Below are 17,426 nucleotides of genomic sequence, written 5' to 3'. Positions count from 1 at the left end.
ATTGTTTACTTTGAAGCGGAACCTTTCTCCGGTGACAACGTCGGACAGTTTTAACGGATGGACCCTCATATGTTTACACGTGAGTTTTGCACATGGAGTTTTGTGCAGGGTTGAAATTTCAAACGTAACGTGTTAAAATCACACAGTTAGCTACAAGTTATCAGGTGGTGTTTTATGTTTATTAATCTCCAGATCTCAGTATAAAATGGGAAAACTAAGGAAGAGACACAACTGGAAGGGAAGACAGCAAAGTGACACCAAACAGCCAGCAGAGGAAGAGAAGACAAACGTTGTTGTGGAACTTCAAGGTGAGAATTAAAAGGTTAAATCTATAAACTGGTGAAGTTATTTTGCTCTATATTGACACTTAAATGTGTGGTCTGTGTTCATCAGATGGAGCCAGGCTGAAAGGTGTAGACCAGAGCAACGCGTTGGTTCTCCCAGCCAACAAAGACAACAAGAAGAAAGCCTCAGTGACTCCTGTCTCCAAGAGGAAGCCTCTCACCAAGAAGCAGAGGAAAGAGCTGGAGAAGGTCCTGGAGCGCAAAGAGAAGAAAGCTCAGGTGAGACACACACAGGTTGATGCTGCTGCAGGTTCACACACACACACACACACACACACACACCTGTGAAGCTTTAAAAGGTATCTCTCTGAGCAGGTTTTAAACTCTTTCTATCCAGGATTTTTTTTTTTTTTTTTGCACAAATTTAGACTACACAAACATAACAATAAATAAATAGTATACAGTGCAGGAAGAGGCAAATGTTATTTTTATGCACCAAATATTTGGAAAAAGCTCCCAGAAACCTGCAGGACCTCCAACTCTGAGTTATTTTAAATCAAAGCTTAAAACTTTCCTGTTTGCTGCTGCCTTTTATTAAACCAGATAATGATCTTATACTGCACTAGAGCTTTTACTCTTGTGTGTTATATTCTATTTTAGCTTCGATCCTAGTTTTTATTTGTAGCTTGTTTTTATTTTCTGATCTTTAATGTTTTTATAACTGTTTTAATTATGTCTTAATGTTCTTTTGCACTTTGTTGCAATGTTCTTGAATGTTTATGTAAAGCACTTTGAATTGCCCTGTTGCTGAAATGTGCTATACTAATAAAGCTGCCTTGCAAAAAAAAAACCCACTGGGCTTATTTGAAGCTTCCACCTAAATAGTGTTAAAATTTCACAATGTTTTAGAAAACACAAGATTAATATACAGAAGTAATATGACTACATAATAGTGATGACAAACAATTAGAACAAGATATATATAATGACAACAATAACAATAAATATATTAAAAAAAAGACAAGAAATGTGTGTGATGTGCATAAGCAAAAGTGCGTGCTTGTGTATGTTTGTGTTTGTGAGGCAACACAACTTTGATCCAGTCCTATACCTTCAGGTAAAACCACGATAATGTGTTTAGTTTGTAGTGCTGAAACATGAAGTTGATTAATGGTGGTTGATCGACAGCAATAAGTAATTTATTAAGCAAAAATGTGAGGATTTGCTGCTTTTCTCTGTTTTATTTTAGGGCTGACCCCTCTTTTAGTCAACTAATCTGTCGTTTTGGTCTTAGTCGACTAAGATTTCTTTAGTTGATTAGTCATTTTTTATGCTTTTTTCACGCTTAATGACTTATTTCAAAGAAACTTAAGAGCACATCTCTGGTAAACACGAGATTTAAAGTAGTGCTTTTGTGGGATTTTTTGTGCAGAAACTCTGTTTTACAGATCCGTTTATTAATTCAAGTGTTAGTGAACCAATTTATTCCTATTCAGTTATTCATAGTAACTCACCCTGCATAGGATCATTAGGTATGCTGGACATAAATTGTTAAACATTTAGTAACTAGATCACAACCCGCTCACCTGTCCCGCTGTCTGTCCCGTTCCAGAGAGCAGGCATCCTGACCAAACTGGCCGAGGTGCAGGTTCCAGAGTCTGAGCTGAAGCTGCTGTACACCACGTCCAAACTGGGAACAGGAGACAAACTTTACCAGAACAAACAGTAAGTGCAACATATAAGCTAAGATGAGCATTGGAAGATATGGGGGAAGGTGGAGTCGTGGTTTAATATTTTTGGGTTATTTTTTAGGTTACCAGATGAAATAAAAGACGGAGACTCGGGACCAAAGATCAGCAGCCTCAGTGGAGCGAACAGAAAAAGAAAATGGAAAGAAGAGGAGGAGGACGAAGAAGAGGAACAAAAGGCAGAAGAAAGCAGTGATCTGGACACCTCGTCTGATGAGGAGGAGGAGGATGAAGAAGTGAATGAGACCACAGAGATGACTCCCTGTCAGGAGACGGAGGACAAACAGGAAGTGAAGGAAGATCAACACAAAACAGAACAAGATGGACAGAACGAGAAGATTTCAGCTCAGGAGAAAGTGGAAGACAAGACGCTGTCGCAGCCGGCCGTCTTCATTCCTGTTGACAGATTACCAGAAATTCAGGTGTGTGTGAAAGCTACAGGTGCTCCATTCACTCAGGTGAGTTTTTTGTGAGCTTGCTTTAAGTGTATTTCACTCTGTTGCTGCAGGAAGCTCGTCTGAAGCTGCCCGTGCTGGCAGAGGAGCAGGTCATCATGGAGGCTGTGAGAGAAAATCCCTGCGTCGTCATCTGTGGAGAGACAGGAAGTGGAAAGACCACTCAAGTGCCTCAGTTCCTGTATGAAGCCGGCTATGCCAGGTAGGTCATCCTCGTCATGGTGCTCAGATTTACCATGTGGCAACCTCCTCTCGTGTCACTTCTGGTTGAAAATAACCAAGATTGTGACGGCCAAAATGCCGAACTCGAGGCTTCAAAACGGCAGAATCCACAAACCAATGGGTGACGTCCCGATGACTACGTCCACTTCTTATATACAGTCTATGATATCTACCTAGAAAAATTACTTACATGTGGATACCATGGATGTATAAAGAGGTGGATACACATTCATATGTGATATCATGTGGTTAATGTTGTCTTATTCGTTCTGGTTTCCTGCAGCGGCGATGGAATAATAGGCATCACAGAGCCGAGAAGAGTGGCGGCTGTCAGCATGTCCCACCGAGTGGCCAAAGAGATGAACCTCTCCACACGGTAACAAGAATTAACAATATTTCAAATTAAATAATCTCAAATCCACAGATTTAGAGAGTAAACAGACTATTTAGTTTTTGAAACCTCTCTGTGACAAGTGAGTGAAATGTGACTGATGATGGAAACATTTAGTAAATTATATGGTGCCTGTTTGTGTGTTTTAGGGTGGTGTCGTACCAGATTCGATATGAGGGGAACGTGACCGGTGACACCAAGATCAAGTTCATGACAGATGGTGTTCTACTGAAGGAGATTCAGAAGGTATCATTTACTCTAGTCATTTAATGAAATATAAAAAAGGCCAACTCGCATAGGAAAAAGTTGTTTACAAAAATACCCATTTACAAGTCTGCTTCAAAAAATCACAGTTTTAATAAGCCGTTATGAGGTTGTTTTTCAGGAGTTTTTTCAATATAAATATGAGTAATGGGAAAGCATTTAATTTCCTTCAATTATCTAGATACTGTATTTCTGCAGATTATTCAGTGTCTCTGTGTTGTCTCATAGGACTTCCTGCTCCAGAGATACAGCGTGATAATCATAGACGAGGCTCATGAAAGGAGCGTGTACACGGACATCCTCATCGGACTGTTGTCTCGTATCATCCCGCTCAGAAACAAGGTAAGAGGCTCGCTGTGCTTCATGTGTTTGGTGTAAAAACCCTGAACCTTTAAAGCCTGTGTTACAGACAGCATGTATGACATTATCTTATCTTATTTATTTTGTGACCCTGCTCCCACTCTTCCCGCCTCTGCAGAAAGGTTTGCCCATGAAGCTGCTGGTCATGTCGGCTACTCTGCGAGTGGAGGACTTCACAGACAACACGAAGCTGTTTCGGACGCCGCCGCCCGTCATCAAGGTGGACGCTCGCCAGTTCCCGGTGTCAATACATTTCAACAAACGCACCCCGATGGAGGATTACACCGGAGAAGTTTTCCACAAGATCTGCAAGATCCACCGGATGCTGCCTCCAGGTGCACAAACACACGACACATCTCTCAGATGTTCTACCTTTTAGTATTGAGATTTATTTACTACAAAACTAAATTGACCTATTGGGGTGAAAAGTTAACACAACTAATTATAGTCAGTTTTGGCTCTTACATGACCCGAAAGATGGACTCTCAAAGAAAGAAAGGAGAATCTTGTAGCTTTACGGCATCGATAGCTGTGTTTGCTAAGATAATGTGGTGGGATGCATGAAGACTTACACTTTATTAGTTAATATTTGCCAGTGTAGTTATTCTAAATGTGAACATTTATACAGAGTAATTTTCAGTAAGTAAGCAGGACAAACCACCGTTGCTGGAGTTAAACTTTCACACACACTCACCACCACCCCGATGTCCTCGTCTCTGCCCTTCAGGAGGTATCCTGGTGTTTCTGACCGGTCAGGCTGAAGTTCACAATATATGCAGAAAACTGAGCAAAGCTTTCCCCTTCAGGAAGGGAAACACAACCACTGGTGAGTCTTAACACACACACACACTCACTCTCACACATCTCTGAGTAGTTTTTGTATATTCACATGTTTTTGTGTTCAGGTGAAGACGAGGACGCAGAGAGCTCAGAGGCGATGAGGAAGTTTAAAAAGGCCAAACAGAAGAAGAATGTCGTAAGTCCACTTTTAATGAAATGCACCTGAAAGACCCGTGTTTGTGTGTGTTTTTGAGATGTGATTAAAGCCACCTCTACGTATTTTAACAAAGTTGTCTCTGTCTTCAGTCTCTGCCCCGCATCGACCTGGACAACTACTCCGCCCTCCCGGTGGATGAAGGGGACGAGGACAGAGAGGCGGGGATCGGAGACGAGGAGGACGACGGCGGCTCCGACCTGGAGATCGGAGACGATCCCGCCAGCGCAGGCAAGCTACTCCAAATGAGTAATTCTTCAGATCCAGCTGGATGTATTTCAGATGAGTGTTTTTACTGATTCTGCTCTGTGTTTTGTTTCTGTAGAGGAGAAGGCCGACCCGTCGATTCCTCTCTATGTTCTCCCTCTGTACTCGCTGCTGGCTCCAGAGCAGCAGGCCAAGGTCAGATTCATGTCTTATAGGTGACAACTAATTGATTAATCGTTGCAGCTCTACATATGATGCAGTACAGTAAATAAACTTGATATTATCTTGTATGTGTGACTGCAGGTGTTCAGGCCTCCTCCGCCTGGCGCTCGTCTGTGTGTGGTCGCCACCAACGTGGCCGAGACGTCTCTGACCATCCCTGGCATCAAGTACGTGGTCGACTGCGGTCGAGTTAAGAAACGTTTCTACGACCGAGTGACCGGAGTGTCGTCCTTCAAGGTCATGTGGACCTCCCAGGCCTCAGCCAATCAGAGGGCAGGCAGAGCGGGACGAACGGAGCCGGGACACTGCTACAGGTCGGGACTATAAACTGTGTGACTGACGATGTAACTTCATGGTTGTTTTCTTTACTTGAGGATTCACAGATGTTCGTCTCTGTGTTTCTATGATGCAGGTTGTACTCGTCTGCCGTGTTTGGAGACTTCAGTTTGTTCTCGGAGGCAGAGATTACTCGCCGGCCTGTAGAAGACCTGGTTTTACAGATGAAGGACCTCAACATAGACAAGGTCAGTAACTCAAACTTACAGCAGGCTTCTGAGTGAAAATGCTGCGTCTTCTGATATAAACGGCTTCATATTTTCTGTTTGGGCAGGTGGTCAATTTTCCCTTCCCCACGTCTCCGTCTGCTGAAGCTCTTATTGCAGCAGAGCAGTTATTGGTCTCGTTGGGAGCTCTGATAGAGCCGCCGCGCTCCGGAAGGTAACTAACTGTCTGTCTGTCGATGGGTTTCCCTGTTTTTACCGATATAACTATTTATTAGAACAGTTTGGGTGGTGTTGAGGGATATTTGTTTGTGCTGACTTCTTACAGGGAAGTGTTAAAGAATGAAAGTCAATGAAACAATGGGTTATTTTAATATGAAGTTATTTGAGAGAATATTCTGCTAATCAATAGCAGGAACTTGTAACACTCACTACGATTTTCTTCCCTTTTTATGTGGACATTTGAGAGTTTAAACAAAGCCTTTTATGTTACTATTTTTATTTATTTATTATTTTTATTTTTATTTATTGAACCACTTAGACCTTACATGTACTCTGTTCTCCAATATACAGAATCATTTCATCATACAATATCAATGAATAAGCCAGAGACCATGCCATAACATAATCATACATTCAATTCAATGTATTTTTATATAGTGTCAAATCATAACAGAAGTTATCTCAAGAGCAGCAGGTCTAGACCATACAAAGCAATATTTTTTATGAGAGGGGAAATAAATAAATAAATGATATTTAAATAAAGGGAAGAAAATGAAGAGAAAATAAATAAATTAAATAAATGCAAGTAGAAACAGCCAAACAATTATATAATAATATATTGCTCTATAATAATAATAATGATAATAATAATAAGTGAGTGGAAAATAAATTAAAATTCATTAAAATAATAAACAGGATCGTAAAAAAAGGAAATGCTTAGTATTATAATAAAATATATACTAACAAATGAATAGGTAGATGAAAGCTGATTGTGAGACAGCACTAGAAGGAGAGGCTATGGGGTATCAGCGTCAGCGTCAGCGTCATCATAATAGTTCCCCTTATTCTGCTTAATAATAAAAACATACTCCCCCACGGACCAAATCGGAGAAAAGAATAAAATCTATTTATTATTTTATTTAAAATGTTGCCTATGTCTTAGTTTATCCAGAGTGATTAGACAAATTGAGCTAATTATTAGTCGTATAATGTGTCCGCACTTGTAAACTGTTATTTATTTTCTTGAAAGGATGGATGAGATGGAGCGAGCGAGGCTGAGCTGTCCCATCAGCCCTCTGGGCAGAGCGATGGCTTCGTTCCCCGTGGCGCCGCGTTACGCTAAGATGTTGGCTCTCGGTAAGCAGCAGGATTGTCTGCCTTACGTCATCGCCGTGGTAGCAGCCATGACGGTCCGGGAGATCTTCGAAGACCTCGACAGGTGAGGACACACGTTTGCTTTAATGATAACTGTTTATAGATTAATGTGGTATTTTGGAGTGGCATCTCAAATCTCAAAAATGAATCTCCAGGTTCCCAGCTTTCAGATGATGTACACCACTTCTATGTGACATCTACTGCTGACCTGCTATCTCCCCCTAAAAATACAATACAAATAAAATCGTAACGCATTTTTTTTATTCTCCTCAGACCTGCAGCTAGTGAAGACGAGAGCTCCAAGTTCGCCCAGCGTCGAGCTCGGCTCACCCAAATGAGGAGGTTGTGGGCTGGGCAAGGAGCGTCGCTCCAGCTGGGGGACCTCATGGTCATGCTGGGTAAGCTGACTTCTTGTTCAGGTTACAATACTGGACAGCTTTGTTGTACTATAGGCTGAAGTCTGTTAGGTCATATGTTGACCTTTAAAGGTCCCATGACGTGGCTTCAAAGCGAGGAGGGTTTATGGTGCCCCAAAAGTCTCCAATCACATTTTTTGGACACAACTTTTACATCCACCCCGACTGCAAGATGCATTACCAAAAAACTTTGACACTTTACTGGCAGAGTAAAGAGTGGAATTTTAGTGAAATATAAAAATGCATAAAATATGCTAAAAAAAACATTTATTTATTGTACAGAATGTTTTATATTAAGTACACTGATAGGGTTATATTATATTTCTGTATTCATGTTTCAACAGGTGCTGTTGGAGCTTGTGAATTTGCCGGTTGTACTCCCAAGTTCTGCGAGGAGAACGGCCTGAGGTATAAAGCCATGGTGGAGATCAGGAAGCTCAGAGGACAACTTACCAACGCAGGTACATAAACACACACAGAACACCTTCTGTAACACATAATGTGTTTCAGAAACAAGACAGAAAATAATATGCGTTCTCTCATCCCAGTGAACGCGGTGTGTCCGGATGTGGGAGTGTTTGTGAATCCCAAGATGACCCCGCCGACGGAGCACCAGGTGGTTTGCTTGCGGCAGATTGTTCTGGCCGGACTGGGAGACCATCTCGCCAGACATGTACATGCAGAAGATATACTGGACTCGAAATGGAAGAATGGGTACAAGGCAAGTTGGTCTGATGGCTGCAATTGGGCTTAAGGAGAGTCTCCTATCATCGCTCTCCTTCACCGTCTCACCTTTAAATATTTTTGTTCATAGACGCCTCTTCTGGACGACCCGGTGTTCATTCATCCCACCTCCGCGCTGTTCAAAACGCTGCCGGAGTTCATCGTCTACCAGGAGATCATGGAGACCACCAAGATGTACATGAGAGGTATTTTAAAATATTTTTGCAGATGTGTTACTTTTTTATTGCACAATATTTTGTTTTCGAGTGACCGCCTGTGTAGATATGATAGATTTTAATATTTTTAAATCCTGTTGACAAGCCAGACATCTATACTACCAGATTTCAGGACTGTAAAGTTTGAATTATATTGTTGCTGCTGTTATTGAAACTTATGACATGTCTTCCTTTCTGTCTCCGTCAGGTGTGTCAGCAGTAGAAGCAGAGTGGATCCCCGAGCTTCTGCCTCAGTATTGTCATTTCGGCTCCCCTCTGGAGTCGCCGTCGCCGTGGTTCTGTTCGTCCGCCGGCACCATCAGATGTCACCGACCAAGCACCTTCTGTACGTTTCCTACTGCTGAGCATCATGGGCGTGTCTTTGCTGAAAAAAGTATCTCTGCCTAATTGTTGTGTTTCTGCTGCAGTCCGTGTAGCTTGGCAGCTGCCGGCAGCGGAGATGGAATATCCAGACAACCTTGAGCGTTACAAATGGTTCGCCAGGTTTCTGCTCGAGGGACAGGTACAGTTTCCCATCTTTGTTCAGTATTCACTCAAAATTCAATTAGTTATGAAGGCTTGAACCTGACCCTTCTGTCTAATCCGTATCAGTCCTGATCGCTGCTAGAGGCCAAAATAGATCTGATATTATTATATTGGTAGCCGTAATAAGTATAGGGTCTCCTCCTCCCTTTCATGGTTTATTTGGATCTCCAGCTGTTTGTTACATTGGCAAATACTACTCTGCCTTCCTTCTCTTCGTATTAAAATATACAGCATGATATACAAATATTTACAGTAAATAAAACAGTTTACACTATCACCACCACTACACCAACCCAATAAAATCAAAACCAAAAATAATCACCAATACAAATCAATCAATCATCAATTAATCCCAAAGGTATTTCTAAATTCAAAACATTTAAATTAAATTTAAATTCCTTTTGTGATCAAATTGGATTGTTTTTAAAGATATGCATTGGAAATTATTAAAAACAACAGCAAAAATGACATAATTCAAAACAAAAAATAAATTTAAAAAACTGGACCCAAAATATAATATAATAATAATAATAATAATTATTATTATTATTATTATTATTATTATTATTAATAATAATAATAATATAATTATCATTATTATTATTATTATTATTATTATTATTATTATTATTATTATAAATAACCCACCCCCCAAAATAAAATGAATAAATAAAATAACATGTAATCTAAATGTAAATGTAAGTAGGAAAAAGAACATAAATCCTCAAATCTGGAATTCAAAACTGGCACAAACTTTACATAAGCTGGAAAAATGATACCTATACCTGACCAAACCTGACAGAACTCTTGAGTCTTGCATAATAATGTTTTCTTTGTCTGGTTTGCAGGTTTGTCCTCAACTAAAGAAACACAGCAGCCACCTCCTCTCAAACCCCTCCATCATGCTGAAATCATGGGCAAAGTAAGTTGGTACTCTCCCACACACACGCTGATCTTCTCTGTTTTTGTCAGTCAAACAAATCGACTTGTTTCAAGGACGGACTTTTCTCTTACTGTTGTGTCTTTGCTTCTTCAGGCTGCAGCCCAGGACGGAGGCTTTCCTGGGAGTGCTGGTGTCAAAGAAGGTTGACTGCAAAGATGCTCTCCTCTCTGTCTGGAAAACTGATGATAAATGTGAGGTTTTAATGCACTTGGCATGACTTGCCTGAGTCTGATTTAATTTTTCTTCTTGTCATTTAATCTTGTCATGTATTTTTCTCCTCCTACAGTCCTGTTGTCTGCATACTGCCAGTGGTTACCTGAAGCCGTGCATCAAGAAGTAGCCAAAAGTTGGCCTCCGTTATGAAAGCTTACATCTGAAAAGAAGGCAGAAAATTATATTACACACTTGATCAGAGACTTATGTTGAGCTACAGATCCGTAGAACTCCCTTCTTTACTATCAGATGGCGTCTGCAGACCTTTTTAAATGTTCTCTCAAAGTGCAACTACAAACCCACAACACTGCCTTTTCTCAATTTTTCAATTTATATACTGTCTCTGTGATTTGTACAGTTTTCAACTAGAGCTCTATAATGACTTTTAACTTGTTATCAGTGTGCTGCTGACAGTTATGTATGTCTGATTTGGTCTTCATAAGACTCATTAAAACTGTGTGGCTCTGAATAAGGCTGCTGTGTGATTTATTCATGTTGGATATAAATTGTGGTTGGTAAATATTAAAGGACAGCGTCACTGATTTTACACATCAATGTTAGTTTACAAGTCATGAGGAGTATTAAAGTTTTTTTTAAATAAGTTTGTGAAATAACCCTCATGATGATAATAATCTCAGTTTGGGCATGGAGAATGGAGTACAACTATGTGAACATTTACCAGACAGACTGTGTCTAACAAGAAGGTAATTGGTTAACATTGAATGTTAATTTTTGAACATTTTCATATGATCTTCCTCAGCAGATGGATTTTGCCCAGTTGTCAGAATTATAGATGTCAAAATTAAACATTTTCTGAGCATTTCAATGACTTCATATCTATGTGTCTACTGAAAGTTAATTCCTGACTTTCGAAATTGTCAGTTCACCAAACAGACTCACCACATAGTCCATTTAGTAGCTGTTCCAAAATCAGGTGAAAGTTCGTAAAACGCCACTGAATGGACTTTGTGGTGAGATGTCAGATGGTATTATTTGATTCATGCTAGAGACTAAAAGTCAGACTATCTCAGCCTCTGTTGCTTCTTCTGATTAGACTATTTTGTACAAATCCAACATTATGGAAGTGCAATGTTTGGAGAAACCTTGAACATAATACAGTGTAAAACCTTCATTTTTAATATTCATATGGAAAGCTAAAGGGTAAGTTTTTTTTTATTTTATTATTCACAAGATGAATTGACAAATAATAAGGCAATCATTTACAAAGTTATCCTCAAAACAGCAGATATCACATTAGACATAAAACATTTACACAGACAAAAAAATGAGAATAAATCATTAAAAAAAGCATGACATAGAGATCAAATTTGGATTTCACTAATTTCAGGGACCTACTGAAGAGTTGAGTTTCATTATAGTAGCACATGAAGATTGATGGGGTCTTATGAATAAAAAATTTGGCTAAAATTAGTAAAACTAAAAAATTAGGGCCAATTTTTGTCTTCAAATAAAACACCAAAATATTATTCCTACTAAGATAAGATAAGATAAGATAATCCTTTATTAGTCCCGCAGTGGGGAAATTTGCAGTGTACAGCAGCAAAGGGGATAGTGCAAAAAACAAGATGCATCAGCTAACAGTAAAAAAAAAAAGAGCTAAACAAAATGTAACAAAATATGAATCATTTAAATAGAAGTAAGTATAGAAATAGGAGCAGTATATACAGTATTAACAATAAACAGGCTATTAACAAAATTGCACAAGTGGAAAATGATATTGCACAGTGAGAATGAATGAATGAATGAATGAATGAATGAATGAATGAATGAATGAATGAATGAAATTCCACCTGAAAATATCAGGTTATTGTCAGTGTTTTGGTGTGTAAGTGGGAGCAGTGCTGGTTGTGGAGTCTGACAGCTGCAGGAAGGAAGGACCTGCGATAGCGCTCCTAAATACACCAAAAATAATACTATTATGATCAATAGTAAAAACACAAATAAAAAACACATTCATTGCTCTCAACGCCAAATCTTAATCTTAAAAAAATCACTGGAAGTGTATAGAAGTTGTTGCTCTATGATGAAATTGCTAGAAACACCTGTTATTTCCATTGCCTGCTCTGATTGGCTAACGTCTGTCGTGTCGTGATTGGCTAACGTCTCTCGTGTCGTGATTGGCTAACGTCTTCCATGTCGTCACTTCCTGCAGTGAGCTCATACACTTCCGGAAGAAGCGGAAGACAACAGAGTGAAGTCACAGCTCAGCAGCTCTTATGCAAAAATTCACTAATAACAAAACAGAAACAGACACTTTGATTCGAGTCGTTTGACAACCAAACACATAAACTGTCGACATGGTGAGTAACGTTTTGATTTGGTTCAACGTTGACGACACATTTAGATGAAAACAAGTCGTAACATTAGCTTCTGGAGCTACAACAACAACCCGACAGAAAGCTGCTCTGTCACTCTGTCACTCTGTCGCGATGGATTAAAAGTCCCGCCTGGATGTTTGATAACTCACGTAAACATATAGGAAATACGTGAGTTTTATTTAATAGGATTTGTTTTGTTCCACAGTTTTCCTTCCACGTCTTCGACCACCCGATGTCCCGAGGCTTTCAGAACCGCTTCTCCACTCAGTACCGATGCTACTCGGTGTCCATGCTGGCGGGTCCAAACGACCGCTCCGACGTGGAGAAAGGAGGGAAAAGTAAGTAGTATTATTGTTGTTATAAAGATGTATGTGTACTTTCATACACTGCCAGTAAAATCTGGAGAATTCTACTGTAAACAAAGGAATTTGTAGTAAATAGATACATGGGTTTGAGTCCTTCCTTTATTGGATCTACTAATTGAAATTGTTTTATTATTTATATAGATGGATGGATAAATGGATAGATAGATGGTAAGATAGATAGATGGATAGATGGATGGATAGATAGATAGATGGATGGATGGATAGATAGATAGGTAGATGGGTAGATGGATAGATAGATGGATAGATAGATGAATAGATGGGTAGATAGATGGATAGGTAGATGAATGGATAGATGGGTAGATAGATGGATAGGTGGATGGGTAGATGGATAGATAGATGGATAGATGGATGGATAGATAGATAGATGGATAGATAGATAGATAGATGGATAGATAGATGAATAGATGGGTAGATAGATGGATAGATAGATGAATGGATAGATGGATAGATAGATGGGTAGATAGATGGATAGAAGATAGATATATGGGTAGATGGATGGATAGATGGGTAGATAGATAGATAGGTAGATGGATAGATAGATGGATAGGTAGATGGGTAGATGGATAGATGGATGGATAGATAGATGGATAGATAGATAGATGGATAGATAGATGAATGGATAGATGGATAGATAGATGGGTAGATAGATGGATAGAAGATAGATATATGGGTAGATGGATGGATAGATGGGTAGATAGATAGATGGGTAGATGGATAGATAGATGGATAGGTAGATGGGTAGATGGATAGATAGATGGATAGATGGATGGATAGATAGATAGATGGATAGATAGATGAATAGATAGATAGATGGGTAGATAGATGAATGGATAGATGGATAGATAGATGGATATATGGGTAGATGGATGGATAGATGGGTAGATAGATAGATGGGTAGATGGATAGATAGATGGATAGTAACTTGATTGATCCCGAGGGAAATTCAAGTTTCCAGCATCACAGTTCCATAGTGCAAAACATGTTAGTAAAAAGGCAGTAAAAAAGTTATTAGTACAAAGTACAAAAAAATATACCAGATATAAAAATACAAGTTTTGTGTGATTCTTTATGGAGAAACTCAGTTTTACAGATCTGTTGATTAAATCAACTAATCTATTGACAAAATTGTACCAGTGTTAATTGACTACGAATTTCTCGAGGACAGCCCTACTGCTTTCTAGTGTTTTCTACTGTTGAATTGATCCGTTTATTGTGTTGAGTCATGTTCAGCTGTGTTTCAATGTCTGGTGCAGCCAACCTTTTCTTATGTAAGCTATCGGCCCTTATGAACATGTCTTTGGACATGTATGTGTTCAAAAGTTTTTAACTGGAAGTAAAGGTGTTTACGTGATCTTATTTGTTTTTTAATGTCTCAACTAATGAGCGTTTCTTTTTCAGTAATAATGCCACCTTCAGCTCTCGACCAGCTCAGTAAGTGGAAGTTAAATCAAACACCTCTTTATTATAAAAGACCTGCATGAACCTCCCATGAATCTTACCTTTCTGCTCTTTTTCCTCATATAGGCAGGCTTAACATCACCTATCCAATGCTGTTCAAACTGACCAACAAGAACTCCGACAGAATGACGCACTGTGGCGTTCTGGAGTTTGTGGCAGACGAGGGAATCTGCTACCTGCCACACTGGGTGAGAAACAGAAACAAGTTTAATGTCGGCGTCTGAAATGTTCTCTGCTGATTAAATGCTCTTAAAGCCACTTTGTAAGAATCCTGCAAGACAGCACTTCCTGATATTTGCTTCATTTTGTTTGCTGCAGATGATGCAGAATCTCCTGCTGGAGGAAGGTGGTCTGGTCCAGGTGGAAAGCGTTAACCTTATGGTGGCCACTTACTCAAAGTTCCAGCCACAGAGCCCCGACTTCCTGGACATCACGAACCCCAAGGCAGTGTAAGAAAAATCAGTTAGGAACACTGAATTGACCCTTTTTTCACATTTTATGTTTAACTATAGTGATTAACTAAGATGTCTCTTTATTACAGACTGGAGAATGCATTGAGAAACTTTGCCTGCTTGACAACTGGTGATGTCGTAGCTATCAACTACAATGAAAAGGTAAATTAACTTATTCAGATAAGTGTTTGATTAATATGTGAATATGTCTTTGTCTTTATTTTTTTCTACTGAATACAACTGCTAATGGAATCTGTGTTTCAGATATATGAGCTGCGAGTAATGGAGACCAAGCCAGATAAAGCAGTGTCCATCATCGAGTGCGATATGAACGTAAGATCTTCTATATTTATCACAGACAGCAGTGAATTATTCTGTTGTGTTCTCCTCTTTAAATGTGTTGCGACTCGGTTTCTCAGGTGGATTTTGATGCTCCGTTGGGTTACAAAGAGCCTGAACGACGACCTCAGCACCAGGAAGAACCGACAGTAAGGACCAAACCCTGAAGGTACCTGTACAACTTGTGCTCTGAACAATTTGATAAAACTCATTTCTTCACAGGAGGAAGAAGCAGAACCCCCAAGCTACGCCGACATGGACCTGGGATTCAGAGTGAGTAAATGTTGCTGTGCGTTAGAGACAAATACATGTCCTACTGATAATCACAATTATTGGACCAAATGTAACTTCTAATTTGTTTCTTATCCTCAGGCTTTCACCGGCTCTGGCAATCGTTTGGATGGTAAATTAAAAGGGATCGAGCCCAGCCCTGTCCCGTTCGACCCAAGTGACATCAAAAGGTGATGTTCAGTATTTTATACATGTAGACATGAAGTGGCATAAAATTAGCCATGTGTTATAGCCATGAGTGTAAATTCTTAACCTTAAACTCTAATCTTTCATTTTACAGAGGCATTCCCAACTACGAATTCAAAGTTGGCAGGATCACCTTCATCAGAAACTCAAAGCCTCTGCCCAGGAAACTTATTGATGATGTAAGAAATGTGAAGGATTTTATCATACATTTGTACATATTTAACTTGGCTGTATTTACAGTATTCAGTACAGTTTGTCAAACTCTTTTCCAGTACAGTACAACCTTTTTGTTCATAGTATTTATACTAAACCATTTCATTGTGTGATTCATTCTGTGTTTGTACTGAATTCTCGAAATACATTTTCTCATGTAGGACTAGAATTTTCTAATTATAAATTTTTTTTAAATCTCTTTTAATCCACCCAGGATGATGCCTTGAACAGATTCATCGCCTTCTCTGGAGAAGGACAGTCACTACGCAAGAAGGGCAGAAAACCTTGAAGGATTCCCAGTGGAGAGACTGGCTAATGTGCACGGACTCACCATATCTATTGTCACCTTCAACAGCAAAGTAAAAACAAAACTGGCCTTCAGATGCACTGAGATTTTGTCTCTGTCCCTTTGAAATGGTTTTGCTGTTGAGTTGGGATTATATGTAATTAAAACTCAGACAGAAATATCTTGCTCAACAAAAGCGGAGCTCTGTAAAAAAAATGCTGTCTGGAGTTTTTTGGAATAAATAAGAATAAATTATATCACCACACTACCAAAACAAAGAATAACTTGTTGAGTATTGCTACGATATTTGAGCATTTTCCCCCTTTTTCCATAATAGTTGCATTTTTATAATTGACTTTAAATATACTGCTATCCAGAGTCCCATTATTGTGATAAAATGGGAGCAATAATAGCTCAATACTTTTGGTTTTAATTATAATGAAAACATTTTGTGTTTGAGGTTTTTTGGGTTATAGGAATAATTTGCAAGTTTTTTCCTTTTTTTTCTTGGTTTATTTATAGACAAATAAAGGACTGTGTTTGAAATAAATTGTCGCTAGTAGTTATTTTTGTGATGTTTAAGCATGTACATGAACTACATAATGAAACTGGTATATAATAGGATGTTTTTATGGCATTTTTCTTGACTCGAATTAGACACATTTATTTAGGAATAAACAGATGCTTTATATTTGATTGTCCAGTTCTAATTAGACAGTGTAATGGTAGGATACACTTACAAGTAATACATACTTTATAACACCAATAGATTGTGGAAAGACCACAAAGATGTCAAAGAAGAAATGTCCATATTTGTCCAAAACATGTTCTTGACTTATCAAATGCAGAGTAGCTTTAAATAAATTGGTCACACCTGTAGTTACTACAATTATGAGATGTTTAGTTTGTCATGATTAGTATTAGTAGTATTAGTCACTCATATTGTTTAATTTTTTGCTATTTGAAAGGGTTAAGTGAGTATTTTCAAAGTAAGGGCTGTGCCTATGTGTAAAACTGTGGTTCAAGATTCAAGATTGAAGATGTTTATTGTCAAGCCGGTTATACAAGGACAATCGTGTGAAATGCTTTTTGCTGGGAAGCTCCATTAAAAATAATAAGTTATATTACAATTATAAAAGGAAATACTTTGTGCAAGGCATATTAAGAACATATACATATCTGGAAGTATGAATGTACATATATAAGATACTTTGTACAAGGCATATTAAGAACATATACAGACATATTAAGAACATATACAGGCATATTAAAAACATACAGACATATTAAGAACATATACAGGCATTTTAAAAACATATACAGACATATTAACAACATATACAGACATATTAAGAACATATACAGGCATATTAACAACATATACAGACATATTAAC

At 38.7% G+C, this 17,426-nt stretch overlaps 2 protein-coding genes across 2 annotated transcripts; both read left to right on the top strand.

Annotated features, from left to right (window-relative positions):
- The first annotated feature begins 1 nt into the window (after position 1).
- On the top strand, positions 2 to 10,552 carry dhx37 (DEAH (Asp-Glu-Ala-His) box polypeptide 37). The gene is made up of 27 exons (XM_037778905.1): positions 2 to 79; positions 193 to 308; positions 394 to 563; positions 1,897 to 2,009; positions 2,097 to 2,454; positions 2,541 to 2,689; positions 2,993 to 3,085; positions 3,250 to 3,346; positions 3,593 to 3,706; positions 3,843 to 4,059; positions 4,452 to 4,550; positions 4,630 to 4,700; positions 4,811 to 4,949; positions 5,044 to 5,120; positions 5,229 to 5,461; positions 5,560 to 5,671; positions 5,758 to 5,864; positions 6,900 to 7,088; positions 7,298 to 7,422; positions 7,785 to 7,901; positions 7,989 to 8,161; positions 8,255 to 8,369; positions 8,587 to 8,724; positions 8,807 to 8,901; positions 9,773 to 9,846; positions 9,961 to 10,058; positions 10,154 to 10,552. The coding sequence occupies exons 2-27, from the start codon at positions 206 to 208 to the stop codon at positions 10,228 to 10,230; spliced, it is 3,453 nt and encodes a 1,150-aa protein (XP_037634833.1). The 5' UTR covers positions 2 to 79; positions 193 to 205; the 3' UTR covers positions 10,231 to 10,552.
- A 1,657-nt stretch (positions 10,553 to 12,209) lies between these two features.
- ufd1l (ubiquitin recognition factor in ER associated degradation 1) lies at positions 12,210 to 16,576 on the top strand. The gene is made up of 12 exons (XM_037777046.1): positions 12,210 to 12,401; positions 12,625 to 12,757; positions 14,204 to 14,236; positions 14,330 to 14,451; positions 14,582 to 14,712; positions 14,805 to 14,877; positions 14,980 to 15,048; positions 15,135 to 15,203; positions 15,277 to 15,327; positions 15,427 to 15,515; positions 15,626 to 15,710; positions 15,959 to 16,576. The coding sequence occupies exons 1-12, from the start codon at positions 12,399 to 12,401 to the stop codon at positions 16,031 to 16,033; spliced, it is 933 nt and encodes a 310-aa protein (XP_037632974.1). The 5' UTR covers positions 12,210 to 12,398; the 3' UTR covers positions 16,034 to 16,576.
- Positions 16,577 to 17,426: the final 850 nt, after the last annotated feature.

Source organism: Sebastes umbrosus, chromosome 8, assembly GCF_015220745.1.
Source record: "Sebastes umbrosus isolate fSebUmb1 chromosome 8, fSebUmb1.pri, whole genome shotgun sequence".
In the NCBI taxonomy this organism is placed as follows: domain Eukaryota; kingdom Metazoa; phylum Chordata; class Actinopteri; order Perciformes; family Sebastidae; genus Sebastes; species Sebastes umbrosus.
The sequence above is the reverse complement of the archived record's forward strand: the minus strand, read 5'-3'. Positions and strand labels throughout refer to the sequence as shown.